Source organism: Cebus imitator, unplaced genomic scaffold, assembly GCF_001604975.1.
Source record: "Cebus imitator isolate Cc_AM_T3 unplaced genomic scaffold, Cebus_imitator-1.0 Scaffold41, whole genome shotgun sequence".
Taxonomy (NCBI): Eukaryota; Metazoa; Chordata; class Mammalia; order Primates; family Cebidae; genus Cebus; species Cebus imitator.
Genome location: NW_016107356.1, coordinates 889,417 through 911,690, shown reverse-complemented (window position 1 = coordinate 911,690; position 22,274 = coordinate 889,417). Strand labels below are relative to the sequence as shown.

General features: G+C 37.3%; 2 protein-coding genes and 1 pseudogene across 3 annotated transcripts in view; 1 reads left to right on the top strand and 2 right to left on the bottom strand.

Moving 5' to 3' along the window:
- The window catches only part of NDC80 (NDC80 kinetochore complex component), a 48,535-nt gene extending 36,670 nt beyond the window's left edge, over positions 1-11,865 (bottom strand). For both annotated transcript variants that reach the window (XM_017526067.2, XM_037737623.1), the window contains exons 1-6: positions 11,708-11,865; positions 10,326-10,435; positions 8,355-8,432; positions 4,303-4,426; positions 4,031-4,203; positions 3,162-3,264 (exon numbers count right to left, since the gene is read on the bottom strand). In XM_017526067.2, the coding sequence (XP_017381556.1) occupies positions 3,162-3,264; positions 4,031-4,203; positions 4,303-4,426; positions 8,355-8,432; positions 10,326-10,426 (579 nt within the window). In that variant the 5' untranslated portion in view covers positions 10,427-10,435; positions 11,708-11,865. The remainder of the gene's footprint in view (positions 1-3,161; positions 3,265-4,030; positions 4,204-4,302; positions 4,427-8,354; positions 8,433-10,325; positions 10,436-11,707) is intronic.
- A 39-nt stretch (positions 11,866-11,904) lies between these two features.
- Positions 11,905-22,274, top strand: part of METTL4 (methyltransferase like 4) — a 33,325-nt gene continuing 22,955 nt past the window's right edge. The window contains exons 1-3 of the mRNA XM_037737684.1: positions 11,905-12,252; positions 15,687-16,514; positions 18,957-19,019. Of these exons, the coding sequence (XP_037593612.1) occupies positions 16,119-16,514; positions 18,957-19,019 (459 nt within the window). The 5' untranslated portion in view covers positions 11,905-12,252; positions 15,687-16,118. The remainder of the gene's footprint in view (positions 12,253-15,686; positions 16,515-18,956; positions 19,020-22,274) is intronic.
- On the bottom strand, positions 14,520-14,979 carry LOC119470796 (annotated as a pseudogene).

Below are 22,274 nucleotides of genomic sequence, written 5' to 3'. Positions count from 1 at the left end.
AAAAAAAAAAAAAAAACTAAAAAAACAAAAACAAAATCTTACTGAAAGAACAAAAGAGATGAATAAATGAGATTTAATACTTTCCCAAATGACAAGATTAAATGTTGTCAGGATAGAAATTTCCCCCTTATATATCCACGAATTCAATGTTATATCAATAACAACAACAAAAAAAATTAAATTATTTTTTTAAAGTTTGCAAAAATAATTTAGAGTGAGGATATGAGAATAATCAACATTGTGAAAAGCAGTGAGAATCTTCCTCTTCTAGAAAAAACATATTAGAAAGTGTCAGGAATTCGTATGGTCATGAAGCAGGGATAGAAAAAAGAAGAACAGAGAAATAGGTTTATGAACATACAGCCAGGTGTGGGGTCTCATGCCTGTAATCCCAGCACTATGGGAGGCCGAGGCAGGCGGATCATGAGGTCAGGAGACAGAGACCATCCTGGTTAACATGGGGAAACCCCATCTCCACTAAAAATACAAAAATTGGCTGGGGGTGGTGGCATGCACCTGCAATCCCAGTTGCTCAGGAGGCTGAGGCAGGAGAATTGCTTGAATCTGGGAGGTGGAGGTTGCAGTAAGCTGAGATTGCTCCACTGCATTCTAGCCTGGTGACAGAGCAAGACTCCATTTCGAAAACGAAAAACAAAAAACAAAAACTCATATTGGTGACAGTTCAAAACTATGGGAAAGTTTCAGTTATTTGTTTATTTATTTTTGAGACAAAGTTTTGCTCTGTTGCCTAGGCTGGAGTGTGGTGGTGCGATCTTGGCTCACAGCAACCTCCACCTCCTGGGTTCAGATGATTCTCATGCCTTAGCCTCCCAAGTAGCTGGGACTTAAGACATTCACCAGCATACCTGGCTAATTTTTCTGTATTTTTAGTAGAGACAGGGTTTTGTCATGTTGGCTAGGCTGGTCTTGAACTTCTAACCTCAGGTGATCCACCTGCCTCAGCCTCCCAAAGTGCTGGGATTACAGGTATGAGGCACAGCTCCCAGCCAATATCACTTATTCCATAAATGGGATTGAGATACATGAGTGGATCATTTAAAAAATAAGGCTTCCTCTTTCTTATACTAAAACAAATTGGAGATGAATTAAGATTTAAACACAACACAAAGCCATAAAAATACTAGAAGAAAATTGATAAAATTGTTTTTTTAAGAAACACTGGGGAGGAAAAGAGGCCTTCCTAAATGTGGCTAAATTTCTAGGCTTATGTTAAGTGAGAAAGAAAATTAGAAAAAGAAACTTGAAGTCTCTCATGGATTCTTATATCACATCATGCAGAGCAACATAAAAGGGAGGGGATTTCAACTTAAGTAATGGGCTTGGAGGCATCCCAAGAGGCCCCTCCCCAAGTGGGGACACTGCAGGTACTCCACAAGTGATCTCCCAACAACACAACATCATAAGCTGCTTAGGCAAAGAAGGGTTAAGTGTTCTAGCGACAACAGGGATATCTGATGGTGAGAGCAAAAAAGTAGTTATCCAGTGTCCATGGGCATCACTGGGGAGAGACAAATTAAATGCATAAATGTTACATATAAAGTCCAATGAAACTTGGATTTTTATTAATGGGCTATATGGGATTGGAATTCTACTGTCTTGACAATGGTGGTACTGAATGTACTAGCATGGCTCCTGGATCAAAATCCATACGCCCAGTGCCTGCCGTCATTTAGTTAAAGGCTTGCTGATGTCTGGGGAACAGTATTAGCTTTAGGAATTCCAGGACTAAGTCGGACAGGAAACTCAGAAGCTACAAAAGGAGAGACTGCATTAAATTAGATTAAAAACTCACATTTCTGAACAGATAAAACAGCACATAAAATGAAAAGAGAAAAAAATTACTTGCACCATACAGACAGGAGCTAATTTCTCTAACTCAACCAGTTTTGATTTACAAAATGGCACTCTTGCAAATCAATATAAAAAAAGAGAAATATCAAAAGAGTAGGTATTATAAAGTGAAAAACATTCAGCTTTAAGAAATAAAAAATGTAAATAAGAAAAAATTAGCTGTCAATTTTATGCTTGTTTTGCCAACTATTAAAACCATCAGTAAATTTAACATATAAAGATTCAAATTCACAGCAAAAGGCAAATGATGAAATATAAAGTTGCCTAAAAAAGCATTTACAAGCAAGTTAAAAGAAAACCATATAATAACATTACTTGTTCCAAATACACACACACACACACACACACACACACACACACACACACACACACACTTATATATAAACAAGCTATTTTTCAACTCCTAAATTAATAAAGATTCTAAAACAATAATGCTTACAGTTTGGAAAAATGAGTATGCTCAAATATTGTTGAGCTTGTAATTGGTACAAGTTTTCTAGAGAAAAATTTGTCAGTATGTATCAAAAGATTAAAAAACGTACATATAGTACTTTACACAGCAACACACTTTAAAAACTATATCACAAAGGGCAAGGTGTGCTGGCTCACGCCTGTAATCCCAGCACTTTAGGAAGCCAAGGCAGGTGAATCACCTGAGGTCAGGAGTTTGAGACCAGCCTGGCTAACATGGTGAAACCCTGTCTCTACTAAAAATACAAAATTAGCCGAGGGCGGTGGCGTATTCTTGAAATCCCAGCTACTCAGGAGGCTAAGGCAGGAGAATCGCTTGAACCTGGGAGGTGAAGGTTGCAGTGAGCCGAGACTGTGCCACTGTACTCCAGTCTGGGCAACAGAGTGAGACTTCATCTCAAAACAACAACAACAACAACAGAAAACCTATCACAAGGAAATATTTTATGTTACTGTCTCTAAGTTTGGAGATTATGGTTACATCACCGTATTCTCCGAACTTCTTGCAGTGAATATGGATTTTAAGTAAAAGGGTGAAAATGAATTTCATGAGGGAAACTAAAAAATGAATTTCCTATTGACTCATTTTTTTGAGTTGTAAAACCTCAAGAAAACAAATAATCTCCTTGTCAATTTGATAGTTTCTTCCTTTTGCCTTGTGATAATGGTTTGAAAAACTTAAAATCAAATGTGCTTTGAAAAATGAAAGCTCTGAAGCAAACTCTGAGAATACTGTCAAAAGACTGAGAGAGAAAAATATCTTTTTGAGGCATAAAATCCCTTCCCATGTATACATTTCAAAAGGACAAATCAAATACCTTGATGCAGTCTATTAGCCAAACCAAGGCTGCCACAATGTGAGGCCATGTATGAGGAGCCCCCACTGTATACATGGAGCTTTTGGATAGCGCAAAAGGATACCTATGAGAAATTAGAAAAACATAAGCTAATTTAATGGTTTTATAACTTAGTAAAGATAATAGTTAATTAAGAAGTCATATTTAAAAAAATTCCACATATACACCCAATCTTGACTTGTTTAGAACCTTAAGTTATGTTGGGATTCTGTCCTTAGCCATCTTAATCTCTATGTATTTCTCTGTAGATTACTTTGTACATATATCCCCCAAGCTGCAGAACTTGATCTATACAACCAATATGCTGAACTACTCTCCCAAAAGATATTTTGTTCTCTCATAAACCACATGTTTGTACACCTCCAAATGCATTCTTCCCCTTTCAATTTCATCACACTCTGTTTTCACCAGGTGTGAATCCTGTTTTTTTTTGGCTTCTGTAAAATCTGTGGTATCTAGCTTGTCTTTTCTATTCCCTGTCACTTCAGCAGTTCAGCGCTTTATGCTCTATCTTCTGTTGCTCTGTAATAACCTATGAGTAGTTTTTTTTTTTTTTTTTTAAAGAAAAGTGTATTTAATATGTGTGTAACTATCATCAAACTTCATCAGTTGCTAATAATTTGTTAATCCTTCCTGCTTCTACCACTGGCAATTTTTATTTGTTTTTTGTAAGCAGTTGCTTTTTTTTTCTCTTTAATTTATCCTACATATATTGCCCAAAGTGGTCATCTTAAAACATTATTTTTCTAACTCAAACTTTACAAATTGATTGAATTTGATTGGTCTCTGTGTGCCAGTCATGTCTCTAAACTAGTGAGAAATATACATACCCAAGGTCTTTAAAGATTCTTGGAACCTCTTCTTCAAACTTTGTGTCAGGAAGTTCATATGAGGGGCACAGGAAGCCATAAAGAAATGTGAAGATTTTCAGGAAGTCTTTAACAGAGGGAGCTTGTAGAGATTTCATGGATACATTATGTGCATAACCATTTTCTGTAAGAAACTACAATACTTTTTATGAACCACCAAACATTTTGTAATGGAAAATTATTTGAAAATACCTATGACAAGAATCACAGTTTAGACTAAAATCATAAAGTACCTCACAGAGTTGTCGAATACACTGCTGAATGAATGCTTTGTCATTAAGTGGTCTCGGGTCCTTGATTTTCTCAGAACTGGAAAATATACCTAGTTGACTATTCCGGGATCCATGTCCACTAGTTCTGGAAATATATTTTTAAAAAGCCAGTTAAAACTTTCTCCTTCTGTGATCAAGTCTAAATTATTTCAAGGCAGTTTTGCATTTTAACATCAACATCAAACATTAAATTTTTTCTTTTTTCTTTACCTAATATCCAATGTGATAGTATAAATTCTCATAACTAAACAGAATTCTCTTATTTAAAGCAGAGAAAAAGAACAAATGAAGAGTAAAATATGAAGTTACAGCAGTTAAAGATGAAGGTGTGAAACAAGGCAGGAATAAACACATACTTGGCTGGGTGTGGTGGCTCACGCCTGTAATCCCAGTACTTTGGGAGGCTGAGGTAGGTGGATCACCTGAGGTCAGTCAGCCTGGCCAACACAGTGAAGCCCCGTCTTTACTAAAAACACAAAACTCAGTTGGATTTGGCGGTGCACACCTGTAATCCCAACTATTCAGGAGGCTGAGGCAGGAGAATCACTTGGGCCCGGGAGACGGAGGTTGCAGTGAGCCGAGATCGCATAACTGCACTCTGGCCTGGGTGACAGAGCAAGAATCCGTAAAAAAAAAAAAAAAAAAAAAAAAAAAATTGTGGCGCTCTATGTTATTAACAAGCGCGTCATCCTCAAAGAATGTACATTTCGAATATGCTGGATCTACTGCACCAACTATTCTCCAACTTTATTCAACAGCCGAAATCCTCTTACTATTCCGCTTACCCTTCCATAATTGTCCTTTACTCTTAATCCCTTCACTTGCCATTATTTCTTGGGGGAAAACGGTACAAACACCATTGTGCAGGTGTTTTCTCATGAGCTTTTCTCTGTCACACAATATCTATATTATGTATCTGACTGTGATTTACCATAAATATATTTGTTGCTACTTTTTAGTCATTATGGCTATAGCATATATGCTTCGTCTAAGCCCAACTCCCCAAAACAAAACCTTGTTTGTTTAAATAATCTTTATAATGGTTACTTTGCTTAGCTTTGTGGCCCAATTTAGCTAACCATCATAGCTTATGAAATATCATCAGAACAATAATTTTCCTTATTGGACAGATGTTACCAAGTTGAGTTACAACAAATGTTGTTAGTATGTGAACACTCATCAAAACTTCATTTCTCCCTGCAAGCCGCTTGCAAGCTTTTTTCCTAAGGATCTAGGGCTTCTTTAGATTGGCTCATTAATTAGTGATTAATTAGTGAATTAATTAGTTTATTTTCCTTGATAATTTGCTAATTTGAGAACCACTTTTCTATGCAGTGCTCTTTCTTAGGCGTTTAGTATATGTATAAGTATATATACAATAAAATGAATAGGTGTATAGATTTAGCTCTTATTCTATACCAAATTGATAGCTTTTTAAATTTTAAGAGATTTTCTCCCCTAATCAGAATACTGTATCGGTCAATTTATAGAGCATAAGGTCTGGAGCCAGAATATGGTTTCAACTTCTGTCTGTTGCCAGATGTATGATCTTGGATTAACTACGTAAGGTCTCTGTGTTTTAATTTCCTTATGTATAAGGAGGAGATTGAGGAGATCGAGACCAGCCTGGCCAACACAGTTAAACCCTGTCTCTACTAAAAATACAAAAAATTAGCCAAGGATGGTAGCACATGCCTGTAGTCTCAGCTACTCGGAAGACTGAGGCAGGAGAACTGGTTGAATCCGGGAGGCAGAGGTTGCAGCAAGCTGAGATCGCACCACTGCACTCCAGCCTGGGAGACAGAGTGAGACTCTGTCTCAAAACAAAACAAAACCAACAACAAGAAAAAAATGCAGACAATAACAGTATCTTCTCATATGGCAGTTCAAAGGATTGATTGAAAGAAAATATAGATAAAGCACCTAAAACAATGCCTGGCCTATAGGAATGCTCCACAAACATTAGATTTCATAATTATTATCATCTCTAAAGTTTAGCTCTGAGATGAGTTACATTACAAAAATAACTTAAAATTTTTCATCCACTGGAATAAATACCAAAAAAGTAAGTTTAAACCAATGAAACCAAGTTGTTTTCAATAGCAGCAAATTTTTAAAAAGGTGACAAGTACTTCATCTCTAAATATTTTGAAAATAATGGAAGAAACGGGTTTGTCTTAAGGTTATATTTTGTTTTGGTGAAACCACAACATAATTCATTTTCTTAATTTTGGGGTTGAACATTTTTTAAAAAAATCAATTTTATTGACATAATTTGTTTAGAATAAAATGCACCTGTTTAAAGCATACAGTTTGATGAAGTTTGACAATATATGCATTTGTGTCACCTTTGCCAATCAAAATATGAACATTTCTATCATCACCAAAGTCTCCTTATCCCGTTGACAGTCAATCCTTCTCCAACCTGCAGCCTAGACACCCACCGATCTACTCTAAATGGTTGTTCTCAAAGTGTTGTGTAGGGAATACTGAGAAGTCAAAACTATTTTTATGATAAAATTAAGACGTTATTTGCTCTTTTCATTTTGAATCTCTCATGAGTGTACGGTGGAGTCTTCCAGAGGCTGGTACCATGATGTATGATATTGCAAGAGATTCAATGCAGAAGCAAGTATTGGAATCTAGCTGTCTGCTATTAAGCCACAAGAGATTTGTAAAAACTCAAAAACAATGTAACTTTTCTTACTGAAATTGTTTTATTTTTGAAAATATGTTTTTTAAAATTTAAAAACATGTTATTTATGTTACCATGTAATGGGTTGTTATTTTAAATTGAATACATGTTTTAAATTTTTCTCAGTTTTATTTTCTACTATGGTTAATATTGACAGATATAGCCCATAAAACAAAAGCTCTGTGGAGTTCTCATTAATCTTTTAGACTGTAAAAAAGACTAAAATGTAAAACGAGATAATGTTTTCTCATTTTATATTTATTTTTTTGAGACAGGATGTTTATTGCCTAGGCCAGAGTACAGTGGCGCTAACATGGCTCACTGAAGCCTTGACCTCCTGGGCTCAAGCAAACCTCCTGCCTCAGCCTCTTGAGTAGCTGGGATTATAGGTGTGTACCATGATGCCCAGCTAATTTTTAAATTAAAAAAAAATTTTTTTTTGAGATAGTCTCTCACTGTCACCCAGACTGGAGTTCAGTGGTGTGATCATCTCAGCTTACTGCAACCTCCACCTCCTGGGTTCAAGTGATCCTCCTGCCTCAGCCTCCCAAGTAGATGGGACTACAAGCATGTGCCACTGCCCCTGGCTAATTATTGTATTTTTTCTAAAGACAGAGTTTTACCATGTTGCCCAGGTTGCGTCTTGGACTCCTGGACTCAAGTGATCTGCCTGCCTTGACCTCCCAAAGTGCTGGGATTACAGGTGTGAGCCACCACACCTGGTCTACATGCCTGGCTAATTAAAAAATTTTTTTTTTTTAGAGACAAGGTCTTGCCATATTGCCCAGGCTGGTCTCGAACTCTTGGACTCAAGCAATCCTCCCATCTCAGTCTCCCGAAGTGCTGGGATTACAGGTGTGAGCCACTTTACCTGGTTGACATGCCTGCTTGGCTAATTAATTTTTTTTTTTTTTTTTTTGTAGATACAGAGTCTTGCCATGTTGCCCAGGCTGGTCTCAAACTCCTGGACTCAAGCAATCCTCCCATCTCGGCCTCCCAAAGTGCTGGGATTACAGGCGTGGCCACCATGCCTGGCCACTCCTTATTTTAAAATGCAATGACTCCACTGTGTCTGAAAGCTAGGTAGAAAATTTTCAATCAATTATTTACTTCTAACAATGAAATAGTGGTCTGAATATGTTAGCTATACTGTCTAAAGTAGATATAACCTAAAATTTTAACCATTTAAAAACAGAGGAAAATGAGATTATAACTTTTCTCTCAAAAGGAACCACGTCATCTAATGTATGTGTTCTCTGAGGGCAACAATGTATGGCTATAAGAATTCCTTTTTAGAGCTAATAAAAAATATCATTACCTTTTGCCAAATATCGAGACTTTTCTTTCAGATGTTGGTTTGTTTATACTCAACTTTCCAAAGGTTGGTTTCTCTTTGCTTTAAGAAAAATAGAAAACAACTCTTTAAAATAAAAATTAAAATTAGCTCAAGAAACTTTTAGAAATAGAACCAACAACTTTTCCCTACTAACTATAAAAATAATTCAAAATCATAAAAATGTTTAGCAAAGTCATGAAAGCTGTTTTAAATAGGATGGGGTAAACATGGCAATATAAGTTACAATGCTTGTAATGTTGGGGGACCACCAGAGGTCCCTCTGGTACAAGTACTCTTTGGTAGATTTAATCTTTGTTTTAACCTCAGCACATCTGTTTTACTCATCTCATTTTTAATAACCATCTAAACATTTTCTACCTTAAATTTGCATTTCCAAAGAGCAAAGCCAAAGTTAAAAAAAAACCCTGAAGGTAAAGAACGAGATAGCAAATTTGCATCCCAAAGACATAGAACATACTTTCAGGCCTAAATATCATTATTATTATTACTTTCTAATTTTAAATTATTAACAGAAAGAATTAAAAATTGACACATAATTTGTACCTATTTATGGGGTACATAGTGACACTGTGATACATATAAGGTACAGTGATCAAATCAGGGTAATTAGCATATCCATCATCTCAAACATTTATATTTTCCTTGTGTTGGGAACAGTCAATATCCTCCTAGTTATTTAAAACTATACTATATATTATTGTTAACTATAGTCATTATACAGTACTATAGAACGCCAGAACTTATTCCTCCTATCTAGCTATAATTTTGTGTCTTTTAACAAATCTCTCTGTATACCCATCTTCTCCCTACCCTTCCCAGCTTCTAGCATCCATTTTACTTTTTAATGCTACAGATAAAACTTTTTCTTAGTTTGCACCTATGAGAAACGTGGTGTTTAACTGTCTATTCCTGGCTTATTTCACCTATTTGCCAAGACAGATGTAGGTGGGAAGTCCAGTTAAGACAAAATGGTCAAAGGTAAGGCTTGTTATGCTGATTTAAGTCTTTGACTTCTCTGCAGAACAAAAATCCAATCTACATTATGATTTCCATTATCTTAACCACATTTACAATTTTTTTTTCTTTTAGAGACTCTGTATCAGAATATAGCTGCACTTATTACATTATCTAAACTATAGGCAAAAAAAAACTGACCATGGTGACCTTTTAGCTTCTAATACAATTAAAGGAATAAAGTCTTCTTGGTGTATGTAATGTATAACAGCACAAATATTTTCTTGGTTTACAGTATTCAAAAGGAAAAATATATAAATATTTCAAGTGTCTAAAAGTACCATAGGCTTATACTATGTAAACCCAAGTAATTTAAAATCAGTTAGCAAGTAAGTTGAGTATTAGAGAAGAATTGATACAGCTCTATAATGGCTTACAAATAGCCTTCTCTTATCTGGAAGATCACTCAGAGTGAAAAGCTATACAGTAGAAGTTCTTTCAGATATTTTTTCAGCAAATCTTGAGGAAAGAGTTTGGAGGAGTGGTGTTTTGTAGGCTGCTACTATATTATACCGTATTACGAGAGCAAATACTTTTCCTCTGATTTGATTGAGAGCTTTGCTAATTGAAAATATCTCAGTGAACTCTAAGTTACAGCATAGAGCCTGCTTAAACAAGTAGCTCTAAAATAAAAGACAAAAAAAAGAGAGTACTGAAGAAGAATTAACAGTCCTTTTAAGGTGTGCCTGGTAGAGCATTTGGCTTTGGGAATTTAAGAAACAAATGAGATGACACACGACACCTAGCAGAGTATCACACCCACTTTTAGACTTCATTGATCCAAAATTAGGTACCCCTGGGAACAGACAAGACTCACCAAGACATCACTCATATTACATCTTTGTATTAACTATTTTTATGATTTCTTTGCCTAAGATGATAAAGCATGCAAGTTAGAACCACAAGGGAAATACTCACGTTTGAGGAGTATAGAGGCCTTGTTTATTTAAGTCCTGGGATCTTAACTCCTGCATGGAGAGGCGGCCAGCACCACCGGTGGAAACTGAACTGCGCTTCATGCTTATGATCTACATTCACGAATTCAGGATTAAAAAAAAGAAAACACCAAACTTTCCACACAGGCATGGTACATTAAACAAGTGTTTATCCTTAAACAAAAAGGCAGTCAGGTTTCATTGTTTATTCAAGATCATCATCTTTCCCCTGGGGTATCTTTAGTTGTTTATGTACACTTAAGTTCTCATTTGCAGGGAATAACTATTTAGTTCCCTTTAAAAATAGTCAACATAAACATTTATTAACTGCCCACTATGTATAAGAGTGTGCTAGGCAATGCAGGAGATGCAAAGATGAGTAAGTTATGGTTTTTGCCTTCACAGGGTATCTGTGGTAGCTAAAGCCCTGGTCCACATTACTGCTGTTGGCTGTGCCTATTTCAATAGGAAGACAATTAACTCAAATTATCTTATTCACCTAAAAATGTTTCCTTTTCTTTGGTTTCAGAGAATCAAACTATTGTTTTCCTAACGTCAGTCTCTCCAGCTCGATCCTTAACCAATTGTTTTCTCAATTACTACCCTTTTGGCATCAATCTCCCCTTCAACGAGGAAAAATCATCTGGTCTACAAAACGGTTTCTAGGCTGCCTCAATTTACAAAGCATATTAACAGGTCACTCCCTTCACATCTGCTAAAAAGATTGTCTCCTAAGATACACATGATTTACAAAACTTTTGATCCCGTCTCATCTCTGCATTCAGCTTTCTCAGGTCCTGCCCTGGTTTTCAGGAAGGTGGCTATTCTTTTGCTTCTCTGGGTACTCCCTAGTCTTTTCCACTGATTACACTCTTCTTCGTTTTGGCCGCCTATTTGTCCTTCAATGAGCGCTTGTTCATCTATTCAACTTTTCCACTCACACCTGTGCGTCCCCGTTTAATCTCCACTTATAATGTGCTCTCATGATTTAAGATGAAGACTTCTACACGCAGTCCTTACACCGCCATTAAGAAGCTACAGTAGTATTCAGACGCAACCCACCCGTCTTCTCTTGTCCATCTGCTTCCGTCCCCTTCAATTTTTCCCCTTTTCCTCTCTGTGGCCTCCACTCCTCATCCGTGTTCCCCAGGCCCTCCCCTCTCCCCTTCGAAAATCGTTGCTAGTAGAAATTTAATCGACCCCCTGAAAACAGCGCCACTCAGTTTTGGCCTCAAGGCTTCTCCCAACAGTAAACAAACAACAAAACATTGTCTCAGGACCTCTAAACTTAAGTCACTGGCGCCATCACTTTCTTTCTCCAGAACGGTTCTGCAGAAACAAAGTTAACCCTATGTCATTAGTCACCTTTTTTCCAGTTTCCTGACACGACCCAAGGACCGAATTTCTGTAAACCGTGCAAGTAACCGCTAGGCAGGACAGCAGTCATCAAAACACCAGGTCCTTCCTTTGCCCGCCAAGACCGTTCGAATTTGAAAAAAATCTCCGCCGGCGCTGACGTCATTACGCATGACGCGTGAGGTAACTTTTCTGCGACCGCCTCGTTGCCGGAACTTTGCGTGCTGGTCCCGCCCAGCCGCTCTTCCCAGGACACTGGCGTCTGTGGGCCAGCGTAGCTGTCCCTACGAAGTCTGGTACGTCCGCTAAATTTAACTCTGAAGGTCTGTGGGCAGCCTGAGTGCGGAGGAGCGGCCTGAACACTCCACCTCCCCCTGGAAACGTTTTTCCGTAAAGCAACATGGCGGCGCCCATGAACTCTTAGAGAAGGAGAAAGCTTTTTTTTCTGTGTACTGAAAGGGACGTTTTTCATGATCACTATTTAGATGGGTGCTGTTTTCATGAGGAGAGTCTGGGAAGGCGGCGTCCGCTTTTCTGACAAGGGAAGCGGTGAGGTAGGAGAGGGGCTGCAGAGTGGGTGCAGTGGGCTCCAAGGATCGCGTTGGCCTGGCTGCCGCCGAAATTCGGGCTTAGTATTTGATCACTTGCGGGAGTGTCACAGTCCTCTAGTGGTGGCTGACCTGAGAGAAGCCAGCAAGAATCCAAGTGGTTGGGGACGGGCGGCGAGGGAGTGGATGTGAAGCAGAGACGCAGGAGAGGGGTGCACTAACCACAATAACAGTATATCACTTTGCTAAAATAGAATTTTCTCGCTTCTTTGAGTTTGACTTTAGAAACAGGCACTGCCCAGTACCTGGAGAGTAGTGGTAATGGAAGAACTCACAGCTCCAGGAAATCTGGATACTTGGGTTTGGTAGTAATTGTGCCATTAACCAGCATTGTTGTTTTTGGGTAAGTTGCCGTTCTGCTCTGAGTTTCAATGTTCCGGTCTGAATTTCTAGCTTTTACTGGCTATTCCAGGACCCTTTCATCTCAGCTGTTGACTATGAAGGGGATGGGGAAAAACCAAAGATTATATTAATACAAAAATTATATTAAAATTAGGCAACAGGTTGAAAATAAAAAGTCTCCTCGTGGAATACTGTTAGGTTAAACTTTACTTACAGGTTGTTAAATCCTTAGAACTAACGTTTACCCCAGAAAAGATTAATGGAAACATCAGTTGCTTTTCAGACTATATAGCTGCTGCTTCAAAAGGTGGTTTTACACAAATACAAAATTAAAAGAAAACTTTAGTACAAAGAATTGCTTTTATTTCGGTATACAGACATAGTTCAGCTTTTAGTGGTCCTGGCGGCAATTTGCCAGGAAGTCAAGCCTGCTAATTTCCTGATATTCCTGCTGTGCTGCCCAATTACTTAGTCCCTGCCGAGGATCTTGAGAAGCAGCAGCACCAAAACCAAAGTATGCACCAAATTCAAGGTTCTTTCGGTTCCAGTTGTCACATTCGAAGCTAGACGCCAATGGATTGCAAGGATGACCAAATGAGAGCCCTGTTTAAAACTTCAATTTTTAAGAGCAAACACAATTGAAGGAAAAGAAAACAATTCAGAGGGTTCATGTGTGCTTACAGTTGTCTTCATGTGGCCTTTTTCCAGGTTTAACCACCAATGACTCTTGAGAGCCCAGGGGAGTTACCCTGGTGCCTGTTCTTTTCCCCATATCAAAACCTGAGTTAAAAAGCTGATGATGACAGCAGAAGATGGCAGGGCTGAGGACCCAAAATTCATTTCCTAGGCTGGTGGAGAGTGAATAAATGTGCTTCCAACCTTACTTTATGGCTGGTCAAAGCAAGGAAGTGTCATGGAAAATGTTGGGTGGTGACAGTGCAAAAAGAGACTTGACGGGGTGGGAGCAGCAACTCTCCTTTTTTTTTTTTTGTGATGGAGTTTCACTCTGTCACCCAGGCTGGAGTGCAATGGCGTGATCTCTGCTCACTGCAACCTCCCCCCTCCCGGGTTCAAGTGTTCTCCTTTCTCAGCCTCCTGAGTAGCTGGGATTTCAGGTGTGTGCCACCACACCCGACTAATTTTTTTGTATTTTTAGTAGATATGGGGATTCACCTTCTTGGCCAGGCTGGTCTTGAACTCCTGAGCTCAGGTGATCCACCTGTCTTGGCCTCCCAAAGTGCTGGGATTACATGAGCTACTGCACCTGGCCGCATCTCTTGATAAAGGTCGGGGAGAGGAGATATAGGGAAAGCCCTGAATTCCTCACAGAAGGCCAGTCTCAGAGGGGAGCAGAGCGATTTGGCTAATCTGTGCTTTGGCTAAGGGCGGGAGTGGAAGAGGTGGGGTCAGGACAGTGGTTTGGAAGGAACATCATTGCTTAAACAGAGGTGCCCACACACTCAGGCTGTGACATTGACATCTACTCTAAAGCCTCCCAGGCTAGAGGGCTGTTGCATGGTGTGGGGGTGGGAGGCAGGGAGAGCGGTAGTGGGAGAAGGCAGAGACCCCAGGCCATGTAATGAGCAACAAGGTAATTGTGTGATGTCTTTCCACAGTTTTATTAGAACGTACCCAACCATTTATGATGGGAATCACTTTAAATATAGTTTCTTGATCCTGTCATTTGACAAGTGATTTGTTATAGCACAACTTATATATTTCAAATGGACAAAAAAGTTATTATCATTCACAGTATCTTAAGTTAAATTTCATTTGAATAGGAGGATCCTTTCAAGTACTTTGGGGTCTATAAGATGTATCTAGAAAATTTACTACTGTGGAAAATGAAGACTGCTTAATGGGGTGGGAAAAAGGACCTGTGGTTTTTCTTTTTGACTAATGGCTGTAACACTGTCTTTCAGGCTTCTGAGGGAGTTTCATGTTTTCCTTAGATGTCATTAGGTGTTCAGCCTCTTCCAGGACAATTTTGATGCTATGTGAATTCTGCTGTTTGCTAGGACTGAAATGGCTCTTGAGTCCACCACTTCTTTAGAACAGTTAACTCCATGTTAATTTTTGTTGCACATTTTACAAAAGGAAGTGCTGCTGAGTATTTAGGTCCACATTCTAATTTAAGGTTATGTATTCAGTTTTCATAAATTGTTCTTGGAGGCCCAGTTATCATCCCTGTCCATTTGGTGTCATGTCTTCATCATCTTCTAAACTCCTGCTAATTGTGCCATCTCTTACTCCTTGCTAGACTTCTTCGAGTTCTTCCAACAGTTGGAAATTGTGAGGTATTCCTACTCCTGAGCCGGTGGTGGCTGCCATCTTGTGTCACTGTCACTCTTAGGTGGGCTCCTTCTTCCCTCTGATTCATTTCTGACACTATTTCTGTCATGAGATAGTGTCATCTCTCCCAGATTCATTGTATAGTCATGATTCATGATATCATTGACCACTGGTGATCAACTCAACCTTCACCCCTGCACTCAAGAAGGCTACAGCGGCTGTGAACCAGGAACTGTGTATGAAAACCAATGTACATACAGTATCATTCATGGAGTTAGAAATTTGAATTAAATACTATGATTATTTATTGTGCCATTAAGCATTCATTTATTTCTTATTTTGTCCCCTCTTAAGTTCTCCACTGCACTGGATTTAGAAAGCAATATCTAGAACTGTAATCCATCTTTAGAAAAAAAGATTAGTTCTGAGAAACCCAGTTATCCAAGGGGTATTGCTCAGAACCAATTACAGATTCAGACTCTCAGCCTTGCTGTTTTGCTAGGGTTTAGTGCTTCTGATGTGCTGTTAAAATTGTATTTCACTTGACTAGAAACATTTTTTCTTTTTAACTTATTACTCCATTGGTAGTAGTGATTAAGTAGGGCAGACTTAATATGACAGTTTGAAAAAATGAGGACTGACCTGCTAAGCGCACCTTCTGAAATTCTGTGCCCCTCTCTAGATAGGTTTATCTCATTAAGAAGGCTGAATTCACATAGGTAATATAGTGTTCTTTGCTTTTACAGCACACTTTGTTCTTTTAAGGATTCAATGACTCCTGAGTTGGAAGATGTGGACCTAGTTAGACCCAAGGAACAAAGCAAGAAGTCATGTGGGACCCAGGAAGACAGGAGGACCCATTGGAATTCCAGAAACAAGATCAGGTTTTAACCCCCTTTGGCCAAGTTGGCTGAAAATGTTGAATTATCAACTCAGAAATGAAAAAGAAAGTTTATATTAAAACATTGCAATTTTCTTAGAATTTCTGTATATATTAACATTTTGTGAATGCTAAATTCTCTTCAGTGTGCCTGTCTGGTTTACATACTCGTGCATCGAATCTATCTGTGTGTATGAAGTATATGTTTGTTGAAATATAAGACATTTAAGAAGCTGATCTGGAAAGTTGGATTTTACTTCTAGTTCCTAACTACCAGGGTTTTTTTTGAAGGAAGGGAATGTCTGTGGTACACCAGTTGTCAGCTGGATGGTTACTGGATCATCTTTCTTTTATCAACAAGATAAACTATCGACTTCACCAGCATCACGAACCTTGTTGCAGTAAAAATGAGTTCACTACTTCTGTCTACTTTGATTCTCTTCAAGTGGATTCTGTGTCCTCCTCTGGAGCGTGTGCTACATTTATTGCTTCGGACTGTACCACCAAGCCAGAGAATGATGATGGAGGATATTATGAAATGTTCACACAAAAATTTGTTTTTCGACCTGAATTGTTTGATGTCACCAAACCTTATATAACTTCAGCTGTTCACAAAGAATGCCAGCAAAGTAATGAAAAGGAAGATCTGATGAATGGTGTTGAAAAAGAAATCTCCATTTCTATTATTGAGAAGGTAGAAAGTTTTAAGAAATACTTATTTTTCTGCAGAAAACATAAATGAGATTTATCATCTAAATGTCTTAAGTATCTGGTGATTCATTAAGTATAAAGAAGAAACAATAGAACCCAAAAAGGCTTTAGCATATCCAAAATAATTTGTAGCTTTTTTCCTAGCTTCTACAATTCTTAGAAGACCAAATTACATTGTATTTAAAAAATAAGCAAAGTTGGCTGGGAAGTGAATTCTCTGTAAATTAACCAAAGAAAATAAACCCAGACAACAAAACAACACCAACAACCCCCTCCACCCAAAGACCCCCTCAAAAATCTGTTTTCTTAATTAGGCATTTGTATTAATTGAATGTATTTACAACTGCTTTTGCTTAAAAAAATAAGCAGTGTTTATATATTTTATTAAAAAATCCATGTCAAGTTGTTGGAATGTAGCAGTCAGTGGTTTTTAAGAGATGTTTAGAGAGCTATCCCTTGGAGATATGCTCATGTAATAAAATTTGCAAGAAGGGTGATTTTTTTAAAAGTTTCTAGCGAAATAGAAAGCTCCTGTGGTAAGTGTATCTGTTTGTAAAGTATATATATATTTGTATATTCACACTGGTGCAATCTTTTAGTAGAGTTTTGGGAATGCCATACAGGATCAAGTTAATTACGCTTTAATACTCTGTATCTTTCAGGAGTTTAGAGGTGATTTTACAAAGTCCATTTTAGAAAGATTATATCAGCATTTTCTTTTTTAGTGATAGGATTAACATTCATTACTCACCAAACAAATGTTTCAGCCCTTTCTATGTGCCACTGTACACAGAGTAGATGAAACAAGATAGACATAATCCCTCCCTCATAGATCTTATAATCCAATGGAGAAGAAAGATATTAAATACGAAAGTTTGCTGAAAATTAGAATACGGAAAGTAATAAAGAAAAGAAATTTTCTGAAGTAGAACTTTTTAATATTGTGACTTTATTCTTGTGCATATTTTTCTTTTTTTTAATTTTAATTTTTAACTTTTAACAGGTACATGTGTAGGTTTGTTATATAGGTAAACTTGTGTCATAGGGGTTTGTTGTACAAATTATTTCATCACCCAGTTATTAAGCCTAGTACCCATTAGTTATTTGTCCTGATCCTTTCCCTCCTCCCACCCTCTGACCTCTACCCTCCAGTAGGCCCCAGTGTCTGTTATTCCCCTCTATGTGTTCATGTGCTGATCCCCCCCTTTTTTGAGATAGAGTCTGTCTCTGTCACCCAGGCGGAGTGCAGTGGTGTGATCTCAGTTCACTGAAACCTCTGCCTCCCAGGTTCAGGCACTTCTCCTGTCTCAGCCTCCCAAGTAGCTGGGACTACAGGCATCAACCACCATGACCAGCCAATTTTTTGTATTTTAAGAGGAGACGGTGTTTCACCTTGTTGGCCAGGCTGGTCTCAAACTCCTGATCTCAGGTGATCCACCTGCCTCTGCCTCCCAAAGTGCTGGGATTACAGGCATGAGCCACTGTGCCCAGCCCCCTTTTTCTTTCAGCGGATATTTATTGACCGTCTGCTATGTGTCACACACACAAAAGAAAATATATAGTGTTGTCTGAGGTCTTAGTAATATAGTATGTTGTAATATAAGTAATTCAGATAATAACAAGCCTTTGTAAAGGACTTTATAGTTTACAGGGTATGGGCATTAATTTGTAATGTTCAATCTCTTAGGTTGGGTAAATTTCTCATAACATGGAAAAAATAGATGAGCATATGTCATAAATGTAATCTTGATGACACCTTCTGATATGCTAAAGCAAATTATACAATATTAAGTCCATTTGTTTATTTAGCCAACAAACATTTATTTTTAGCCTGCTAAGAGTTTGACACAAGGTAAGCACTGGGATTTCAGCAGTAAAAAGTACACAGTCCTTGCTCTGTATTGGATGGTCTTATGTGTTCTTTTCTATGGAATTGTTAGATATAGAACAGTGTTAATATAAATCTTATTCATACCTAACCCTCAGATCAGCCATAATTACATTGGAATTTCTTTTGATGATAGCGTCTGGCTAGTTCCTCTTCTCAGGAATGAAGAAAATTGAGAAGAATTATACCATATATAAAGTGATAGATGGCACTGTATGATAATGTCATACAGTGTCATAGTTTCCTTGTATTTCATGGGTGCTGGTGCTATACTTTATCATGTGGAACTAGTGCTTATTAATAACAGATAAAGCTGAGGTGACCTTTTACAATTCATTTTGTTTATGTTGTTTTTTTTTTTTTTTTTAATTTGGGAAAGCTTACCTCCTCAGTCCATACCCTTTGCATTGATTTTGACCTCAGTAGACAATTATTACTCTTAAAGACTGAGATATACTACATGCAAAATGTGCTAATGAAAAAGCAAAATATTAATGGCAACATTAATTTTTTTCCTATAATTTATCTACTCTTTAGAAGCGTAAAAGATCTGCTGTTTTCAATCAAGGTGAATTAGATGCTATGGAATACCATAGAAAGGTAAGTGTAAAATGTTCATTGGTCATATTGGAAGATTAATGTGAAGTAGTAGAAAATAAATGGACAACATAAATAAGGATTCTTTTTTTTCAAAATCAAGCAGTAATTTTGATCAGGCTTAGGACTTAATAGATTTATTGCTAATTTTATAGTAATGAACAGTTTAAACCAGTTTTGTCTGTTTGTTTTTTTTTTTTTCCTTCTTTTTTTGAGACAGAGTCTTGCTCTGTCGCCCAGGCTAGAGTGGAGCGGTCTCCTGGGTTCAAGCAATCTCATGCCTTGGCTTCCCGAGTAGCTGAGATTGTAAGCGTGTACCACCATGCTCTGCTAATTTTTTGTATTTTTAGTAGAGAAATCATTTCACCATGTTGGCCAGGCTGGTCTCGAGCTCCTGAGCTCAGGCAGTGGGCCAGCCTTAGCCTCCCAAAGTGGTAGGATTTTACAGGAGTGAGTCACTGCACCAAGCCTAAACCTGTTTTAATTGAAACTTCACGTACTTCTGTTAGCTTAAATATTTAACAAAGTAAACTTATGCTATATTGGTAAAGTTTAGAGGTTTGAGAGATTATAAAAGCCTATTATCTATAGATAAAACAATATATTAAGATAGTATCAGAAGAGAGCATGAGTAATGTGAAGGATATGTTTCTAGAACTTAGAGATAAATGAGATCTGAGCGTTGAAGTGAGAAGAAACAGAAGGAACACAAATATTTTAAACTTAATTTTTTTTTTTCCCCAGGGAGCACCTTTGAAATGGTAAAATTCAGTCTGGAATTTGGCTTGGGGGATGGTAATTTCAGTTTCTGTCTTGTTGAATTAATGTGATGGTAGGACACACTGGGTTTTTTCCCTTTCTTTCTAATTGTGGTAGAATATACATAAAATTTTCCATTTTAACCATTTTTAGGTGTAAAATTCTGTGGCATTAAATGCATTTGCAATGTTGTGCTACATCACTGCTGTTCATCTCTTGTACTTTTTCATCATCCCAAACTGGAACTCTACCATTATATAATAACTCCCCATTTTCACTGTCCCCCAGCCACTGGTATCCTTTATTCTGCTCACTGTCCCTGTGAATTTGCCTATAGTAGGTATTTCATATAAGTGGAATGATACAATGTTTATCTTTTTGTATCTGGCTAATTTCACTTAGCATAATGTCTTCAAGGTTCATCCATGTTGTAGTATTTATCAGAATTTCCTTTCTTTTTAAGGCTGAATAGTATTTCATTGTTTGTATATACCACATTTTGTTTATTCATTTATTTGTTCATGGTCATTTAGGCTATTTCCACATTTTGGCTAATATGAATAATGTTTCTGTAAACATTGGTGTACAAGTGTTTGTTTGAGTCACTGTTTTTTTCAGGTATATACTCAGAAGTAGAATTGTTGGATTATATATAGCTTTTATGTTTAACTTTTGTTTTTTTTTTTTTTTGAGACAGGGTATCACTCTGTTGTCTGCTGGAGTGCAGTGATGCAGTCATGGCTCACTGCAGCTTTGAACTCTTGGGCTCAAGTGATCCTCTTGCCTTAGCCTCTTGAGTTGCTGGGACTACAGGCATATACCACCATGCTCAGCTAATTTTTTATTTTTTGTAGAGATAAGGTCTTACTATGTTGCCCAGGCTAGTCTCGAACTCCTGGGCACAAGCCGTCCTCCTGCCTTGGCCTCACAAAGTGCTGGAAATACAGGCATGAGCCACTGTACGTAGCCTTCTGCCCCCTTTTTTTTTTGATCATAGCCATTCTGATGGATGTAAAGTGGTATCTTACTGTGGTTTTCATAAACACATTGGATTTTAAATGTTTGGAAGACAGCTGAATACACAAATGTTAAATCCCTCAATATGAGAAGTTTACTCTGTTAGTTTTGGAAATATACCTATTTTATGGAAATACCACTTGCAAGGTTAACTGCAGAAATATCAGAAAAATCCAGGGTATTGATATCTATAAAAAAGATTAATAACATTTACTTTCATTTTAAAGTTTACATAAAATTAAAGAATAGAATTTCTTGAATTCATGTATGTGTGTGTGTGTGTATATATATGTATATATATATTTTTTTTTTTTTTCTTTTTTTTAGTAGGGACAGGTTTTCTTCATGTTGGTCAGGCTGATCTTGAACTCCTGACCTCAGGTAATCCACCTGCCTTGGTCTCTCAAAGTGCTAGGATTACAGGCATTAATGAATTCATGTATATTCTAATTGCTAAATACTTGTAAGTGTTAATCATAAATAGAAATTATGAAACATGCTGCAGAATGGAATCAAACTCTTAAAAAGTAGTAGGACAGAATATTTGTTGAATCAGATTTAGAGCCCTTTTAGTTTCTGTAACAAATTTAAATGAAGATGATATATGGCCCTTTTATTGCTAATTAACAATATCAAAAATTAGAGTCTTATTTGCTGTGATATAGTATTCAGGAATTAACTATTAGAAGGGTTGGCAGAAAGACTATTAATAACTAAAATGTACAGGTGACTTTAAGGAACATGTATTAAGAAAAAACCTGGAATGTAACTTGCCTTATTTTCTTCCCTGAATCTGTCTTATCTGTGTGCCCCTCCTTCCTTCCTATCTATTCATCTATACATTTCTCCATTTACTCATTAATTAAATTAATTGAATTTACTGACAAATATTCATTGAATGCCAGCTATATCCCAGATACCATGTCAGCTCCATGACTTCATTAGAAGTTGAGATAGATATAATCCTTATGATTTTGTGATTTTTCTTGAGGAACACAGACAGTTGAATTAAACTACTAGGTAGTGTAAAAAGCACTATCATAGGAGAATTCTAGGACACTATAGTGGCATACAGGACAGATCTTCAACTCAGGCTTGAGGATGGAGTATCAAGGACAGTTCTACGCAGGCAGTAATTTTGCTTAAGCTAGCCATTACAGTAGGCCTTAAGCATATGAAGAGGTTGATGAAGAGTGTTCTAGGTTTAGAAATAATAGCATTTGCTAAGTTCAGAAGCAAGATGGAAAAGCGCTTGTTGAAGGAACTGGAAAAGGTTCAGGATGACTGGACTATGGAATGCAAATAAGAGAGTTGCTAGAGATAAAAGTGTGGGAAGTAAAAATAAGTGGATGAGGTAAGATTTTTATAAGTCCATCATATGACATTTAGATGTAATTTAAAGGGTAGTGGGAAGCTTTTTTTATTTTTCTTATTTTTTCTTCCACTCATGACACCTAATTTTTTTTTTTTTTTTTTTTTTTT